Source organism: Bidens hawaiensis, unplaced genomic scaffold (assembly GCF_021521415.1).
Source record: "Bidens hawaiensis isolate Kalapana, Puna unplaced genomic scaffold, B.hawaiensis_p1.1 tig00038687_1, whole genome shotgun sequence".
NCBI classification, from domain to species: domain Eukaryota; kingdom Viridiplantae; phylum Streptophyta; class Magnoliopsida; order Asterales; family Asteraceae; genus Bidens; species Bidens hawaiensis.
Window position 1 is genome coordinate 37,318 of NW_027505575.1, and position 17,477 is coordinate 54,794.

General features: G+C 34.7%; 1 protein-coding gene and 1 pseudogene across 1 annotated transcript; both read right to left on the minus strand.

The window, feature by feature from the left end:
- Positions 1-2,519: 2,519 nt before the first annotated feature.
- Positions 2,520-6,271, minus strand: LOC143614039 (protein trichome birefringence-like 2). The gene is made up of 5 exons (XM_077087591.1): positions 5,505-6,271; positions 4,544-4,736; positions 4,072-4,262; positions 3,822-3,980; positions 2,520-3,043 (listed from the first exon to the last, which is right to left on the minus strand). Exons 1-5 carry the CDS (start codon positions 6,269-6,271, stop codon positions 2,674-2,676), a joined length of 1,680 nt encoding a protein of 559 aa, XP_076943706.1. The 3' UTR covers positions 2,520-2,673.
- Positions 6,272-16,049: 9,778 nt separating this feature from the next.
- LOC143614042 (F-box/kelch-repeat protein At1g23390 pseudogene) lies at positions 16,050-17,161 on the minus strand (annotated as a pseudogene).
- Positions 17,162-17,477: the final 316 nt, after the last annotated feature.

The window sequence follows — 17,477 nt, forward strand, 5'->3', positions numbered from 1 at the left end:
TCCAAGCTTATTTTTTAAGTAAGGAATAAAGTAGGGGGGTTCTTCGGGTTCGTTTTTCGGGTTTTTCAGGTCGGGTTCTTCGGGTTTCAAAGTTTTAAATTTTGACCCGAAACCCAACCCAAATCTCTTTCGGGTTCGGGTTAATCAGGTTTTGAGTATCCTAAAAAACAAACAAACAAAAGAAAAAAAAAAGAACGACAATGCTAAAATTAAAACAACATATTCTTCTTTGCTTATAACAAAATAATCAAATAATAAACCAACATAGCTTGATAAAACAATTCAAAAGAAGAGTAAAACTAACTCGAGTCTTAATCATATTCAATCGGGCGTGATTTGGTTGTCCGATTTCGGTTGCTATTAGTAAACGGAAAACATAAATTAATAATAAACAATCGATCCATGATAGTTAGAATGATAACAGTCAATTAGAGCTAGATTATGATAACTTTAGTGTTTAAGACTTAGTTTATTATACATAAAAATATATTTAATTTTAGACAGAATTACAAATTTTGTCCTTTAAAATAAGACGAATTACGGTTCGTGTCCTTTTCTAAGTTTCCTTGCAGGCGGTGTACTTTAAACTTTTTTTTCCTACAAGTTATGTCCTTTACGCTAACTGGGTTAGAAAAACTCTGTTAAATCCCATCACGTGAGAAGCATGTGAGGGTAGTTTTGTCTTTTTGCCTACCCTTCTTCTTCTTCTTCTTCATGTCATTCACAGGCGCTGTTATCAGAACCTACTTTATTATGGTTTCAAGCTTTAACGTCTCAGTAGTTTCACACCACCTTGAAATCTCGGAAGCTGCCGGCATCACATCATGAGGCTCTTCAAGATCCCCAATCTCCGAACACTGAATCACCAAACCACTCGAGGTCAGTCCACCCTACAGTCGCCACACATAACCCCGTTATCCCTTCACGAATCCATCACTTCTTCTCAGTGGCATTTCGTCGAACACTTGGCAGACACCCTCACACCCACCACAATCTCCACCACCCTTCACAACCTCCGCTCACACCCACCTCTAGTCCTCAAATTCACCCAATATTTCAAACACCATCATCAATCACCAACCAATTCTCCATCACAGGCTAAGAAAAATCCACCCTAAACACCCCCGCCGGACTCACCACCACCACCACCGGAATCAATAGCCATGAGTGGTGGCCGGAAAACCGACTGTAGCCGCTGCTGTACACCCCCTAAACACCCCCGCCGTAGATGCTGGTGGCCGGAAAACCGACAATAGCCATGGTTTAGATTCAAGAAAATAAACCCTTTTGGATTCAAGACAACAAATTTCCAAACAAATCACAATGGTTTTTGTTGTTTGATTTTGTTTTTTTCTGTTAAAGGTTGTGGATTCTGTAGATTTGTCACTAGGGTTCCGCTTAATCGGAACTAGGGTTTGAAATTTGGGGCTTTTTTTCCGGGTTTGATTCCGGTGACAAATCAAAAAACCCTAATTCCGGTAGTATGTGTATACTGCGATGAATAATATAGACATATGCATAACGAAATGAAATGAAATAGAAATAGAAAGAAGCTTATATTATATACCTGAATGATGTTGAGCAGAATTGATGAGAGAAGAAAGTGTGTTGAAAGACCAAGAAGAAGAAGATCTTGCAGATCGAGAGAGAGAACTGATCTGTACAGGTGATTCCGGTGGTGGTGGTGGTGGTGAGTCCGGCGCCTGTGATGGAGAATTGGTTGGTGATTGATGATGGTGATTGATGATGGTGTTTGCAGGTACAGGTGAAAAGACAAAAATGCCCTCACATGCGCCTCACGTGAGGGCATTTAACTGAGTTTTTCTAACCCAGTTAGCGTAAAGGACATAACGTGTAGAAAAAAAAAGTTTAAAGTACACCGCCTGCAAGGAAACTTAGAAAAGGACACGAACCGTAATTCGTCTTATTTTAAAGGACAAAATTTGTAATTCTGTCTTAATTTTAAAACTAGGAGTTTATTCGGGTTTTTCGGGTTGACCCGAAACTTATAAATCAAACCCGAGAACCAACCCAAATTACTTCGGTTCGGGTTCGGGTTAGTCTTTTCTCGGGTTCGGGTTCTTCGGATCAGGTTAGTTCGGGTTCGGGTACGGGTTTTTTCGAGTCGTGTTTCGGATAAAAATGACCGCCCCTAGAATAAAGTAGTATAGAAAAAGTTAGTGACCAAACTAGAACACGTACAAAAGGTGGTTTTTATTTTAACAAGGAAAATTAATTTTAATAATCAAAATTGTAAGTTTAATAGCAATATGACTAAATTACTAATGAAGCTCCTAACTTATACTTTCTTTTACTAAGAAAAATGCCAATCTAACATAAATGCACTTTTGTCTTCCCCTAACTTTTATGCTGTCTAAAAATAATTTATAGCATTCTAATTTACATAAAAATTAGTCAAGTTTCATCAGATAAAAATAATTTATAGCATTCATAATATTGTTAGCATGAATTATTATCAAATAATGGGTGATGGTATGAATTATTCATAAGTCTCACTATAATTATGATTTTTTTTTAAGATGAAGTATGATTCACACTCCCTCTGAACTAGTATCACACTAAAACCCATAAACCACTCTTACCAACTTAACAAGCCCAACAAGAACTAAAACTCCTAATTCTCTCAAATCTTGCCGAAAAAAAAAAAAACCCTTAACTTTCTACTATATTTATACCAGATTTCACTATTTTCCAAGACCCTCTTCCAACCTGTAATAAAGATGCATATAACAACTTATTCCAAGTGTCCGGTACACCCGGTAAACACCAATGGCTGCAATCTTGTGCAGCGATACGTTGCTCGGGTGACATGGTTTTGTAAACCGTCCTGTAAATAGATGGATGACCGTCTTTTCTATAATCCGTTAGTCTGCTAATGTTGAGATATATTACAGGAGTTTTCATCAGACGCCACACGTTGTCAAAAGCTCGCATCTTTGACGAGTAGTTGGTCAAATGACTTGTGTTGAAGATTGGTTCGGTTTCTTTGTGACACTGGCCTCCTGAGTTCCATTGTCCTCCCCTGCAAACATTGATTCATCACATGCTTTATGGCGTGTACACGAACGAACCAAACAAGCACGTTAAACGAACAGCGTTTCTTTTCCGTGCCCATTCGTTAAGAAAACGAACTTGTTCATGTTCGTTCATTAGCAGGATAACCAAATAGTTAACAAACATAAATGAACACAAATGAATAAATATAACCGAACATAGATGAATGGGTATAAATGAACATAACTAACCAAATACCGGTTAAAAAAAGTAATAAAACCAGACTAAATTGTAATGGGTGGTATTTTAATCTAATCAAATAGACCAAATGGTAATGGGCCTCACAATAAAGAACATATAAACAAACAGAGGTAAACTAACAATATAAATATAAACGAAGGTGAAGAAACATAAACGAATGTAAATGGGTGAACATAAATGAACGTTCACATACATAAATGAACAAACGTGACATGTGTTCATGTTCATTCGTTTAACTAAAGGAGCAAAAAGGCTTGTTCATTTTCGTTTGTTTATTATATTAACGAATTTCCAGCCGATGTTTTACTGAAGGTTCATTTACACGGTTACATGCATAGTAACTTTGACTTTTGAGTCAAACCAAGAATTCTTTAAATGCTAAATAGGTGTGAATTTTCTTAATAGAATTGAAATCATCATTTTGTTTGTGAAATAAATGCCATATACATTCGATGTAGTCATCAAGATTAGCTCAAAAGCCTCAAACTTGTTCGGTTTCACATAACATTTAAAGTTGAAACTTAACTAGTTTGACCAAATAATACCTAAAATGAGTGAGTGAATAGCCTCTAAAGATAACTTGAGTTTTCATGGTGTCAATGTTCTTATCAACCCATCGGGCCCACGTCGAAAGAGCCCTTGTGTATGCATCAAGAGCTTTGAGTCTTGGATAAACATGGTTGCCTTCCTGATAATAATCTTCACTATTAACATTAGAAAAAAGAATTCAATCCAAATTCAGTTTAGCATGTTACAAATAATAATAATATATTAACTGAAACTATTGACTCTCACCCTTTGGAAGTTTTCTCATGAGTCCACCAATGTCCCGTGTTGAAGATCAAAATATCGGCATCTTGATACATGGCAGTTGTGCGATCCATTAGATCCAATCTTAACGTCTCAAAAGAGCCGTTTTTACCTTTGAAAGATGACTCTCGCACTAGAAAGGGAGAACTCACAAAATCCACCGTGCAGTTATAGTCCTACACAAGTTATAACCATTTCTTGACTCACTACACAAAGTCCAAAATTAGTTTGACTTTCAAGGTCAAATGTTCAAATTTTCAACCTGCAATTTGGTATCAAATTTCCAAAAGTTTCAAGAAAAAAAACAGCAATCAAATCAAAACTTAAATCGATATTTCATTTAGAAAAGGATTAAAGGTAAAATCCATTACAAATCAGTACCAATATGAAGTTGAATGATGGTAGGTTTGAACTCAAAAGTCAAAACATGTTTCAAAGTTGTAGTAGTAAAGCTTACCTCAAATCTAAAGGCATAAAATCCTTTTTTCTTGAATTCTCTTCTTCCCGATATCTCATAAGCCCGTTTCTTGTTCTTGAGAGAATGCCGGAGTATGCAAACAAGTGATTCCCACATGTTCCTATTTAAAGAGTCCCCAACAAAAACCATTTTCTTACCACGGAGTCGTTCCAAAAAGTCGGTTGCATTCAAACTGCCATGTCATTGTTAAAAAGACATGAAGTTCGGACAAAGTTCATAATCACAAGTTTAAAAAGTTAAATATTCTTTAATTTCAAAACATAGACATTTGAGAATCAATTATAGAGGATGAGCTCATTACATTAACAATAAAAAGTATGGGAATATACATTAATAATAAAACTTGTATGGAAATAAAAAGGGTGTGTTCTTATTGCCATTTGAGGAAGATAAAAAGTTACCCTATTTTTATCTACAACCATTTTAGTAAAAAGGTTTCTTTTTTTTTTGGAACGACCAACTAAATAACGCCGGGTACTACGTACGCGGCCCCTATTGGCTAAAGGTAGCCCGAGCCGGCCACGAGTCCGGACGGACGGAGCCCCTAGCGGTCCACCAATTGAGGGATTCCACGGATAAAACCCGACCCCCACGCCCGCCAAACGGCATGACAGCGAGGAGCCGGTAAAACTGGGTGAGATCAGGACTCGAACCCTGGCAAGCCAGGGTCATCCCTCATATTTCCCATATAAATTGGTGATAGTGAGGTTTGAACCTCATACCTCTCACTAGTAAAGTGAGTGCTCTACCATTGAGCCACCTCCAATTTATTAGTAAAAGGTTTCTAAATATGCAATACACTAACCCAAAATCTTATATCATAAACCAAGAAAATTAGCATTCAAATTGTATTTTTAAAACATTTAGCATCATAATCATGCAATTATTAGCATTTAAAAGTAACAATAATCATCATTATTATTATTATTATTATTATTACCTTGGGATTTCACATTCAAATGGCTGCCACCTCCATTTTACAAACTCATCATCTGGTCTCTTATTAAGATGACAATTAAAATCTCTGTCTATAAAAGGGCAAGAACCAGCTGGATAATACGGTTTTGAATCATCTTTCACCCATCTTCCATTAAAAATATCACAATCCTCAAAAGAGCTACTAAAATCCCTCAAAATTTGAGAAATTTTACCATGATCTTGTTCCAAGTCAGCAGCTTGAACACTAAAATTACCATTTTCTTGAAAATTTGTCACCTTTTCTTCATTAGGGTTTATAGTAATTAATTCACTAAAAGTCCCATTTTTCACATCATCTTTAGCTTTAATCAAATGGGTGTCCTTAAATCCAACAACTTTAACAGAAATTTCACTAAAGCTTCCATTTTTAACATTATTAGTGAAATTTCCAAAATGGGTATTATTTTCTTTTCCATAAATACCCAATAACTTCAACCTAATATCAATATTAGAGACATTTGATTCAGCCTTGTTTCCACCAACCAAAGTCTTAGGGTTTTGTTCTAATTTAGTGATATTTTCTACAACAATTCTATTGTTACTTGTATTAAACCCTTGGAAGAAAACCTTATCTGAATTTGGATTCTTGAAAGAAAAAGTGGAAAATAATATAACCAACAAAACAAAAATTGAAACAAACCCTAACCAATATACAGAAACAACTCTTTTCCTTGAAGATGCACAATTTGGTATGTGGTCTGATATTGCACCAAGCTTCTTTATATTCATGGTTGGCCAAAAACTCTATGAACAAGAGAGAGAGCTTTCAAGAATCAATGAAAAAGTATAAAGTTGGAGTGAAGATGATGTTTGGAGACATGAAGATGACAATGTTGTTAAAAACAAAATGAATATTTGAAAGCATGATAGTAGGTTGTGTGTTTGTGAAGTTTTGTTGGAGACAATTTGCAGATTGCAGGAGCTGAGATAGGCTGCATGCGGTAAAGGGACCTGGTTTAAATTACACTACTACCCAAAGCGTATGCATGCAATTAATAATGCTTTCTATATTTTGTTACATCTTCATATTTGAATATTGTTGCAAATGTAACTTAGTGTAGTTATCACACAATTGTATAAATAGTATTATCCTATTATACATGCTAACTTATGATTTATTTTTGTTATTCTAGCAAGTGTTAATTAGAGTTATTTATTAATAAGGATTTCTTTTACTATATATTGCTTTCCAAACCCATAGAAAAATTGTCTTAATCCTCAATCTCATTATGCATTAGTTTTTAACATGTCTAACGGCTAAAATAGTTGGTTTCGAGTCGAGCTTGTTTCCATTTAAGCTCAAACTCAACTTATTTAACTTAATAGAACTTAATTTCAAATTGTTTTAAGTTTTGTATCTAAAGTTCAAGCTCGATTTGTAAATTGTAATAATTTTCTAAACTCGTTTATTGCTTATTAATTATTATGTTTGATGAAAAGAAAAAGAATGCAAAATGACATTGGTGGTCGCCTTCTTAAATTGGTATGGAGAAGACACGTGGATATGGGCTAATGTGTTCATTGTACTTCGTGCGCCACAACGCAGCATGCTTGTTTCTTTGCTCAGTTCCATCGATTGTCGTTACCTTTTACTTCACCTATTTTACCTATAATAATTAAAGTCCTTCAACTATTTTAAATGTTACATCATTTCCCACTCAAGTTTCAGAAGTTGCATATCTTATTCATCGAGTTGTCGAAATTTATTTATTAGAAACAATTTAGGGCCTGGGGCTTCATCATTTTAGGCCCACCAAACTTTTGGGTTCCAATTTCAATTTTGGGTTTCCAAATTATATTTGATGCCTATTGATGCAACTCCTATTTTGAAATCTCTCTTCATGAAAACAAATATGGGACGTTCCTTGTTAGTTTTAACCTTTCCTTTGCGAAAAAGAACTCAAGTACAATATATTTGAACTATAATATTGATCGTAGGAATGGTCACTTATCGTTCTTTACTTACATCAATACGTATATATAATGTAGTTGGTATAGTGGTAGAGGCTTATGTTTTTTTATGATAAGGCTGTGTGTTGTTGTTGAAGCCATATCCTGAATTCATCCAGTAATATTGTATCATGCAATGCTGACTAGACACTCGTTAAAGCCACCGCTAAAGCCACCTGAGCCTGTTATGGTTCGGGCAAACGGTGGCTTTAGCGAATTTTTTGATTTTTTATTTTCTTTTTTAATATAACGCAATTATGTAACTAAAAAAATAATTTTTATAATAAAAAAACATTAAACATCTTAAAAACATAAAAAAAAACATTGCAAATTAAAAATGTTATATATGTATACAAATTTATTCACTAGCTTCGTCTCTCCCTCTTCACCTTCATCTTTGGTCTTCTTTGAAAGGACGGAGCGCGAAAGATGCATTCCAATTCTTTTAAGACTAGAGATTGTTTGTCAATCTAGTGTTAAAACAATAACATGACTAACTAATTAGGAGGTAGTCTTTGAATCATTCAGCATATATCTAAAACTTAACTATTAAGAGGCTTCATGAGCCATTAAAAGGTGTAACTAAACACACTATGGGGCTTTTGGTAGCCTTTTAACGTCATTAAGATACTATCTCTTAATGGTTCATAACCTTTTAATGGTTAAGAGGTAACCTTAAGTCTGAATAGTTAAGAGGCTACCTCTTAATGATTAAGAAATTATGAACCATTATGAGCAGGGGCGGATCTACGTAATAGATTACGGGTTCACGGGAACCCACTGAGTTTCGAATTTGTTGTGAAATGCCTTTATAAAATTCATGAGTGAACCCATAAGTAAATTAATGAGTGAACTGATGCAAAGAAAGCAAAACAGTTGAATGGTTAAGAATCTGCTTTGTAATCTAGAGGGCATGGGTTCAAATCTCTTTTCCAACGTGTTATTTATCCTTTTTTTAGGATTTCAATCTTTTCACAATTAACAGCAGCTTTGAGCCTCATCGACTAGCCCTCTTTGTGAGTGGATGTAGCCTCATGAATTTGGAATACATTTAATTTGCTTATGCTCATACCCTTAAAAAAGAATGTTTTGGTATCAAGGCCTCTTGGTTTGTGTCCTCATTAATATATTTTAGGTGGAACATGTTCTATCCATAAGAGTGATATAAATCATATAATTCACTTGTTAGTTTGGTGCACGTATAGTTTGTTTTAGCACCTTTCTGAGTTTATCAAAGTTCGTTTAAACATATTTGTATAGTTGTATATTTCATTCTTGAGTATTATATAAAATTTGGCTTATTATACTAAGGATATAGTTGATTAAACCAAGTTAACTTCACCGTAATCCTAGTGTTCGGTTCTATTTTTATAGAAAAGGCCCCTGTTCAAGAACCTGTTTTAGGTTTCTGAAAGGTTGAGCTGGCCCTGTCGACCCGAGCCAAAAATTTTTATGACCAGACTTATGAAATTGAAGCATTTAAAACAGTGAACCCACTGAAAAGAATTCTTGGATCCGCCACTGATTACGAGGTAGCCTCATAATAACTATTAAGAGGCTACCAAACAGCCTTATAATATCTTTGACTTATTCAGAGATAGTCTTTTAATGAAATCTTTAAAATGCTACCAAACAACCTCCAAATATTATGGAGTAACTAATAACTGCAAAAGTTACTATCACGTAAAGGGTGCTCAATAATCAATCTCTTAAATGTGTGTAATAGTTTAACTAGTTTGTAAATCATTTGTTCATTATTATTTTTTTAATTTATATTAGTTGTGTTAATGAAAAACAACCTAGTCTTAAAATGATAAATATAAGTTACTAACAACAGGTTACAACTAAATTAAAACGAAAATACTTAAAAGGTATCGAAAAGGATAAAAAAAATAGGAAAATTTTCTAAAAATAGTCTATTTTGACAAACTTTTTTCAAAAATAGCCTAAGTTTAAAAAAAAATCACAAAAATAGCCTATTTTTCCGTCGGATCCGACAGAAACAAGAACTGATCCGACAGGATTTATGGACCTTTAAAAATCGCACCACGTACCAACGTCTTAATAGATCCAACGAAATTCGTTAAAGAACCTTCGGAAATTTTAATGGATCTGACGGAATTCTTGATCTTCTACCTCTAACCCCTTAACCTCCATCTCCATCTTTCTTATTTCTCCACAAAATCAAACAAATATATAGTGCAAATCGCTTAGTTTTTCGAGGAGAATACAACTATAGTGTTTAATTTCACTCTATAACGCAAAATCGAAAACCCCTGAATTGAAAATCTAGGGTTCAACGAAAAAAATTAAATGGTCGGATCCGACGGAAGCAGGAACTGAACCGCCGAATCCGACTGCTATTATTACGTCGCCTAGCACACGAATCCGCTAGATAGCTTAAAAAACGTCGGATCCACCAGAAAATTTGAATATGTGTCAACATCTGATGACTATACTAATCAGTCAGATCAGTTCTTGTTTCCGTTAGATCCGACGGAAAAAATATGCTATTTTGGGAATTGAAACCTAAGCTATATCTGAAAAAAGTTTATCAATATAGGCTCTTTTAGGAAATTTCTTATAAAAATAAGACACGAGAATACCAAATTTAATTGTAGCTATATATTGCTAAGATATTGGCTTATCTTTTTTCATAGAGTTCATGAGTCTACCCTGTTAAATGAGAGATGTTTTTCGCAAGGATTTCGATTTTGGATCCTCAGAAATGTCGAGCTCGTACGGGACAACACCAACTCCTCGTCACTCAACCACCTTTCCATTACTTTTTCTACCAGCTACGAATCAGGTTGCCTTTTTAATGTTTCTTTTTGAGCTTGCTCGATCGTGTTGGAAATTAGGCCCAAGAATACGAACACGAAGTTTGATCTCAACCAAGATCTTTCGATTTTGGAAATTTTTTTTATCAAGACTCTTTCTTTATCATAATTTTTGACACTTTAAAATACATAAAACCTAAACCTCTATTTATACTAAATTAACACGTTTCAAACAAGACAACACATTTAAGGAAACTAAATCATTCATATTTTCAACTTTCTCGATAAATTATTTCAAGATTAACTTTCTATAGATCTCGTTTCTTGAACCGGTTTGGATGCTTATTGTGTTCGGGGAAACATTTGTCATGTGTATTGTGTTTGTAGAACCGTATCGGGTGTTGATTGGATGCCCATAACGGGCCGATAAACATCGTATTGGTTTCAAGTTAGCATTAAAGAGGCTGTTTGGGTTGTTTTGTTGAAGGTTGGTGGTGGTGGTGGTGGTGGAGGGGGTGGTTATTTGGGTTCCATGGATTCTCTCTCTGTAGTAGGTAAAACATATCTATATTATATATAATAGGAGTCACGGGCAAATTAAGACGATGAATTTTAAGGAATTTACAATTGTTTAAACACATGGTATAACCTCATATGAGGGTGAAGTGGTCATTCTATCATTCAATCTAACGTACTTTTCATTTTTCTCCAAAATAGTTACAACATTGCCTCTCAACTTTACAGCTATTATAAATTTAAATAATAGTTATAACTTTCGTTCTTTATCTTTTAACCATCTATTCTTTATAATTTCATTTTTAACCCAAATATCCTCACAATTTTTAAACATTCATAAATTTTTTCGTACGTTAATATTTTTTTAGAAAAATTGTATCATAAAAACAAGCATTTAATTCTTTTTAATTTGAGTATGATATTGTCATAGTTTCTTTTCAGTTAAAAAAAATAAAACGCTACGTATACGGGTTTTCCGTCCGGTTTTGATGGTTTTAAATTAAACCACGAGCCAAACCATTAACGGTTTTTTGGTCACCGAAAACTAAAACTAGACCTTCGAAAATTGAAACCCAACAAAACCAAACCATTAACAGTGGTTAGGTTCTGTTTTCGTTTGTGCTTTGATATTAAATTGAGTTTAAAATAAGAGCTATGAATCTACTTATCCCAATAAATGATTTCACGGTTACAAACGAAACAAGAAGTACCCATAAATCTATAACGTGATTACCAAGGTTATTTTCTGCTGCATCGTGCGGGCATCTGTCTAGAAGAATATGAACAAGATAATTAAAAATGAAGAAGATGTAAATAATGAAGATGGTTGAATGGTTTTTTATAAAAGTTTAATTAATTAATTTTCGTAAAATACCCTCAAACTCAACGGTTCTTTCTCCCTTTTTCTCTTGGCCCACGTTCATGTGTTTGATCTTTTCATTAATGCTTATTTTTAGCTTAATTTTTATTAAAAAATGTAATTTTTATTTGTATTTAGATTACGTGTGTAATATTAAAATTAAAGAAAGGGATGCGGTGGGAGTTATAAAGTAGGGGTTAAATCATCTCATTGAACGAGGTGGAGTGAAACTGGTTAAACCGTTAAACTAAACGATCTGAAGCATAAGTGCAGTTAAGGAGGGTTAAAGTGTACTCATGGCCTTACCGTCAATTACAGGACAAATCGGAGAGCAAACATAAATAGTACTCCCTCCGTCCCATTAGAAGTGTCCATATTTCCATTTTTAGTTGTCCCATTACAAATGTCAATTTTCAAAATTTAAATGTCAATTTTCAAGTTTACCCTTAAACACACATAACTAGCATTAATAATCAATGTTGATGGACCCATTTTCAAGGGCATTATTGTCGTTTTATAAGCAGCAAAGGTAATCATTTAATCTTCCTTGAACTTTGTGTTTTTCAAACCATGATACTTTTAATGGGACGGATGGAGTGGTTAATAATATACTTTTTGGCTGGTGAGCCTGTGATATGCCTTTGAACTTTCAAGAGAAGTATATTGTGACCGTTGATTAAAAGTGTTTGAGCCTTATTCTCTTTGATCCGACCCATTTTTTTTGTCGATCCATTTTGTGTCCACCCAATATGTGGGTCTGCCTATGTGCTTACCGGCTTACCATCCAACCCCTTGGGCGCCTCCTTTTAAACTCGCGTAATGATGTTTAACGCCCTCCAAAGGTGAAGTGGCGAGTGGCACTAAGCCACTATACTCAGTCTAAGTGTATGCCTCGTGCCACACAAATGGTCCCTATTGTAGACTTTAAGTCATTTTAAGATAAGATAGAACTGTTGTGCGATTTATTCTATTTTTTTTCTGGTTTTTAAATATAACCGTTGTTATGTCAGATCTTCATCTAATCGTTTTCAGAAATTAGCCCAAATTTGTGGTTTAGTTCATTATTATTAAAACCTGTTAATATAAAATTATTTGAACTAATATACTTTGTAAACATATGGATGCATTCAATAATAATTTTATATACAAATAAGGATATATAAAATGTACTGATCAATAATTGGTTTGGATCTGACAATGATAATAGTGAAATCGACCGTATCTATTTGCTTTGATGTTATCATAAGATATAATGAATGTGATTAAGTTTAATAGTTGGCCAGTTAACGTCACATTATTATATACGTATATGCACAAATATGAATGCTTATTCAAATGGTTTAGGTCATGTTAGAGAATGCTAGAAAAGTATAAACATTTTATGTGGTCTGTCCATTTGTGCAATTTGTATATAGTAGGTTTCTAAAATTGAAGGTATCTCGTGTAATGAATGTTAAGGGATTTATAAACATAATTCATGGTTAAAAGAATCATAAAATAAGTTAATTCTATAATTCATTATTTTCTATGTAAAACTTCATTAGAGAGCAAAGAGGAAATCAATAGTTAACAACGAAAAAAAAATCAATCATATATAAAGGCTACAAGATTCTTATTTAGAAATTAAGATAATCGTTAGAATGAGTGTTTGCCACCTTCTCCACATGAATATCGCGGATTGAGTTGTAGGCAATAGTGTCCCCCCTTTAGCTCCCTCCGTCGTTACTAATCTGGCAAGCAAAGAGTTAAAATTGTCCTTGGCGCCAAAAAGATTAGCTGACCGGGACTATGTATATACTCGTACCATCCATAGTTCATCGTGTTGTTACTTATTAGATAAAATAGTTAGAGGAATTATTCTAAAGTTATTTCTTTTTCACCAACAGATTTTGATTGTGATATAAACAAAAACAAAAGGGTGGGGTGATTGAGTGTGTACATTAAATAAACGAGTTCAATAATTTATGTTTAAAAAATTCAAAAACAATGACAGTTTAATTATTATATTTAAGCGAGTGAGTAGAAAATTATAGATTAACGATAATAACTTTTTATTTATTTAACTCCGTTAAATATCTTAATAATTATATCTATAGTTATTAGACCAAGTATATTTGTAGAAAAAGTACATAAAAAAATATTAATAATATAAAAGAGCAATACTATGAGAACCGAAGTATTTTATAAAGAAAACCACTAATTAAGAGCTCGTGAAAACCTATCTAAAACATTTTGTTTATTGAAAAACCAACTACTAGTTATATGAATCACAAAGAATTTAGTACCCCTTTGTTGCGAGGATATATAACAGATAAAAAAACCTGAAAAAACCGTAAATGTTTCATTATAGTTGCATCATGCATTACCATTTCAAATAATGGACCATTATCACATCCCAACCAAAAGATTCAAACGATTACTTGAGGCTTACTCAGATCTCCGCTATGACTGCAACATTGGTTGCCTCGCCAAATAATGAACCATCGTCATAGCCTATATTTGACAAAGCAACACCGATTTCAACAAAGTTAACTTTGATCAAAATATCCTTACAGATCGTAACCTGAATAAACAAAATGAATTAACCTTTCTTATTATCCAACATGTAAGCATCTTTTAATGCTCAAGACGTCTATTAAAAACATCATAAACTCATAAAGCATTAATTTATAAAAAAACACAAAAAAACAATCAGCGCTTTAATCCACTTTCCATAAATGGAATTTTAAAAAATAAATAAATCAATGAACATTATAAACCTTATAAAGAAGTGAAGAACCTAATTCAAAAGGTCAAGTACCCAATTCTCAAGAGATGAAAACCACTTACTTAGTTCAATTGTAATGTTATGCTTATTTGATTGTACACACCTTCACAACCTTAACAATGCAACATATAAATGTGAAAACCACATGCCTAAATCAGTGTCAAACGATCATCATAGCACAAACAAAAAACGAATCGAATCATGGCCAACTTCGGAAAATCTAAAATAAAACCAGTAGCTAATATCATTTCGTGCCTGAACGCAAGCTTGTATGTGTGTGTATATATGTATGATATGACATTACTTATTATACTATTTTCATATTTTCTCTGTTTTCAAATAAGTTAAAATTGTATATAAGAAAACCATACTCTATTGCCTAGATGGGGAATAAACCCTCCATCCTAACATATATTTGTAATTGGCAAAACACTATTTCATTTGGTCCAACACATTCATTGTGGGGGTGGAGCCCCATACCATCTCATTCAAAAATTTATCAAACACCGTGTCACACATGTTAAATACTTATAAATGAATGTGTACAAAGAATAGGTGGAGTCCACTACCCTTCATCAATCACAAGAGCACACGCATTCATGTTTTTGTTTTAGTTCTTTTATTTAAGAACAATGTTTTTGTTCTAGTTCTTTTATTTACATTCTTAGTTAAACTAAAACGTGCTTGTTAAAATATGAGTTATATATAAGAACAATGTTTTTGTTCTAGTTCTTTTATTTACATTCTTAGTTAAACTAAAACGTGCTTGTTAAAATATGAGTTATATAAAGTCCACCGTTTACATGACATGACATGACGCTATGCACATTTTAGTTAAACAACATATAGTATTATGACAACTTTTCGTCGAGTCAACCCAACAAGCTACGGTTTTTTCACAACAAAACTCTAAATCTCAAACCGCATCGCCCATTGCAACTCTTCCATCCCCAACTTCGAGTATATCATAACCACTTTAGCCATAACACCACCACAAATCGCCATGTATTTCGCCACCTACATCCACATCTACCGCCGTCAACAACTCACACAATAACCTCTTCACCTCGTGAAGAAACATACACATACGCTATATTTCCCGCCATTGCCACGCCGATAGACGAAATAACTGAATTGAAGCTCTTCAAATCCTTGACGATATTTGTTGGAATCGCTTTGATCTCATTACATTCAAACGAATTGCGATTCACTACACAAGTGTGAACCAACTCACATACCAGCCAGGAAAAATGATCTAATATTTTATATTGTCTAAATCAAGGGAACGAGATGCCTCATGTTAAGCTATGAAGTATGAACTCATGTAGTAATATCATAACTACTTATGTGGATATGCATGGCTCGAATCCATAAGCTAAACTTCTGTCATTTAATCAAGCTATGTTATTTTATGTTTAATATAATTTAATTTAAAACAAAACAATTTTAAGGTACCTAATGATTTTATTATTATAGTACTGAACCCATGCATCCTTCAAATCACTTATTTTACACATGCCGATACTCGGATATATAATTAAATACAGTATAATACGCTAATGAACATAAATTTATCACAAGTCAAACAATAAACACGCCACATCCATCTTTCACCGAGTCAACTCAACACACGACTCACTGTTTAACCACAAACCTCCTCTTCTCCACCGTCATCGCCCGTTGCAACTCGTCCATCCCCACCTTCGAGCACGTCACAACCACTTTCCCCATACCACCACCCGCCCTATTCACCACACTCCGCCACCTACATCCACCACCCTCAACAAAATCACACACAATAACCACCTCCTCATCTACACACACATACACCATATTTCCCGCCATTGCCACATCCACCGACGAATTAACCGAATCCAAACTCTCAATAATATCCTCCGGCATCTCTCCGATCTCATCACATTCAAAATTATCACAATTCACTTCGTATATTTTAACACCGTCAACTTCCTCAGGCTGACCTAATACTCCGATCACTATCAACCTCCCATTACAAAATCCGATAACCGAATAATAAACGCTTCCATCCGGACGTAAATCGTACGGTCCGGACCAAATGTTATTACTCGGATTGAAACAATATGTCACACCTGAACTCTTCTCCATAACGTAGAGATTATTATTATTATTATTATCGTCGGAAGCAACGGAAAGCCATGTGGAAGAAGCGGATCCGTTGAAAAACTCCGGCATTGGATCCGATTTGGTCCAATTACGTGACCGGAGGTCGTAAACCTCAACGGCGAGTGGATCGTCTTCAAAATCAAACGCGCCGCCGGCAATAACGACACGCGGTCCGACGACGGCGACGACGGGATCAATCCGAGAGACATTTGGCGGCACTGCATGGTGCCACGTCAGATGGAGTGGATCGGAGGATAATAAGAGCTTTGATGGTGAGAGCATGTAGAGGAGGTTCGAGTGAGAGGATCGGAGTGTGGTCCGTGTGGAGATGTGATTGAGATCCGGAGAGTGGATTTGGATCCATGAGTTTGAGTCCGGGTCGTATGCGTGTGTGGTGGTTCGGTTCGGGTGGTTGGGGTTTTGTGTGTGTAGTATTAGCCACGGTTTGGTGTTGGGGGACGAATGGAGGGCGGATGATACACCGGCGGTCCATGTTTTTGAGACGCGTGACGCCGGGATTAAGTGGATGAGCGGTACGTGAGAGAGTATGGCCTCTAGCACGTCCCCATGGATGGTTTCCATCTTTGGAAATAATTTGTGAATTGTGATTCCAAACAACTCTTTTATAAGAGCCAAGGATCAGGCCCGTCACCAATTCTAGTAGAAACCTATCGCGTGCGTTAAAACTTCTGGCTCATGAACAAGACTTGAATTGGTGACCTCTTTTATAGAAATGGTTATTGGGTTACCGCTAGAAAACTGCTCCTTTGCTATTTCTTTTATGGGATTTATATATATATCCCCTTCCTAACTTTCATTATTACATATATCCCCAAAGCTAAACATTTATTTACACATTTCCCCTTCTTATGTGCAATTACCTTTTTACCCTTTTCAATTCACATTACCCTAATGAAAAAA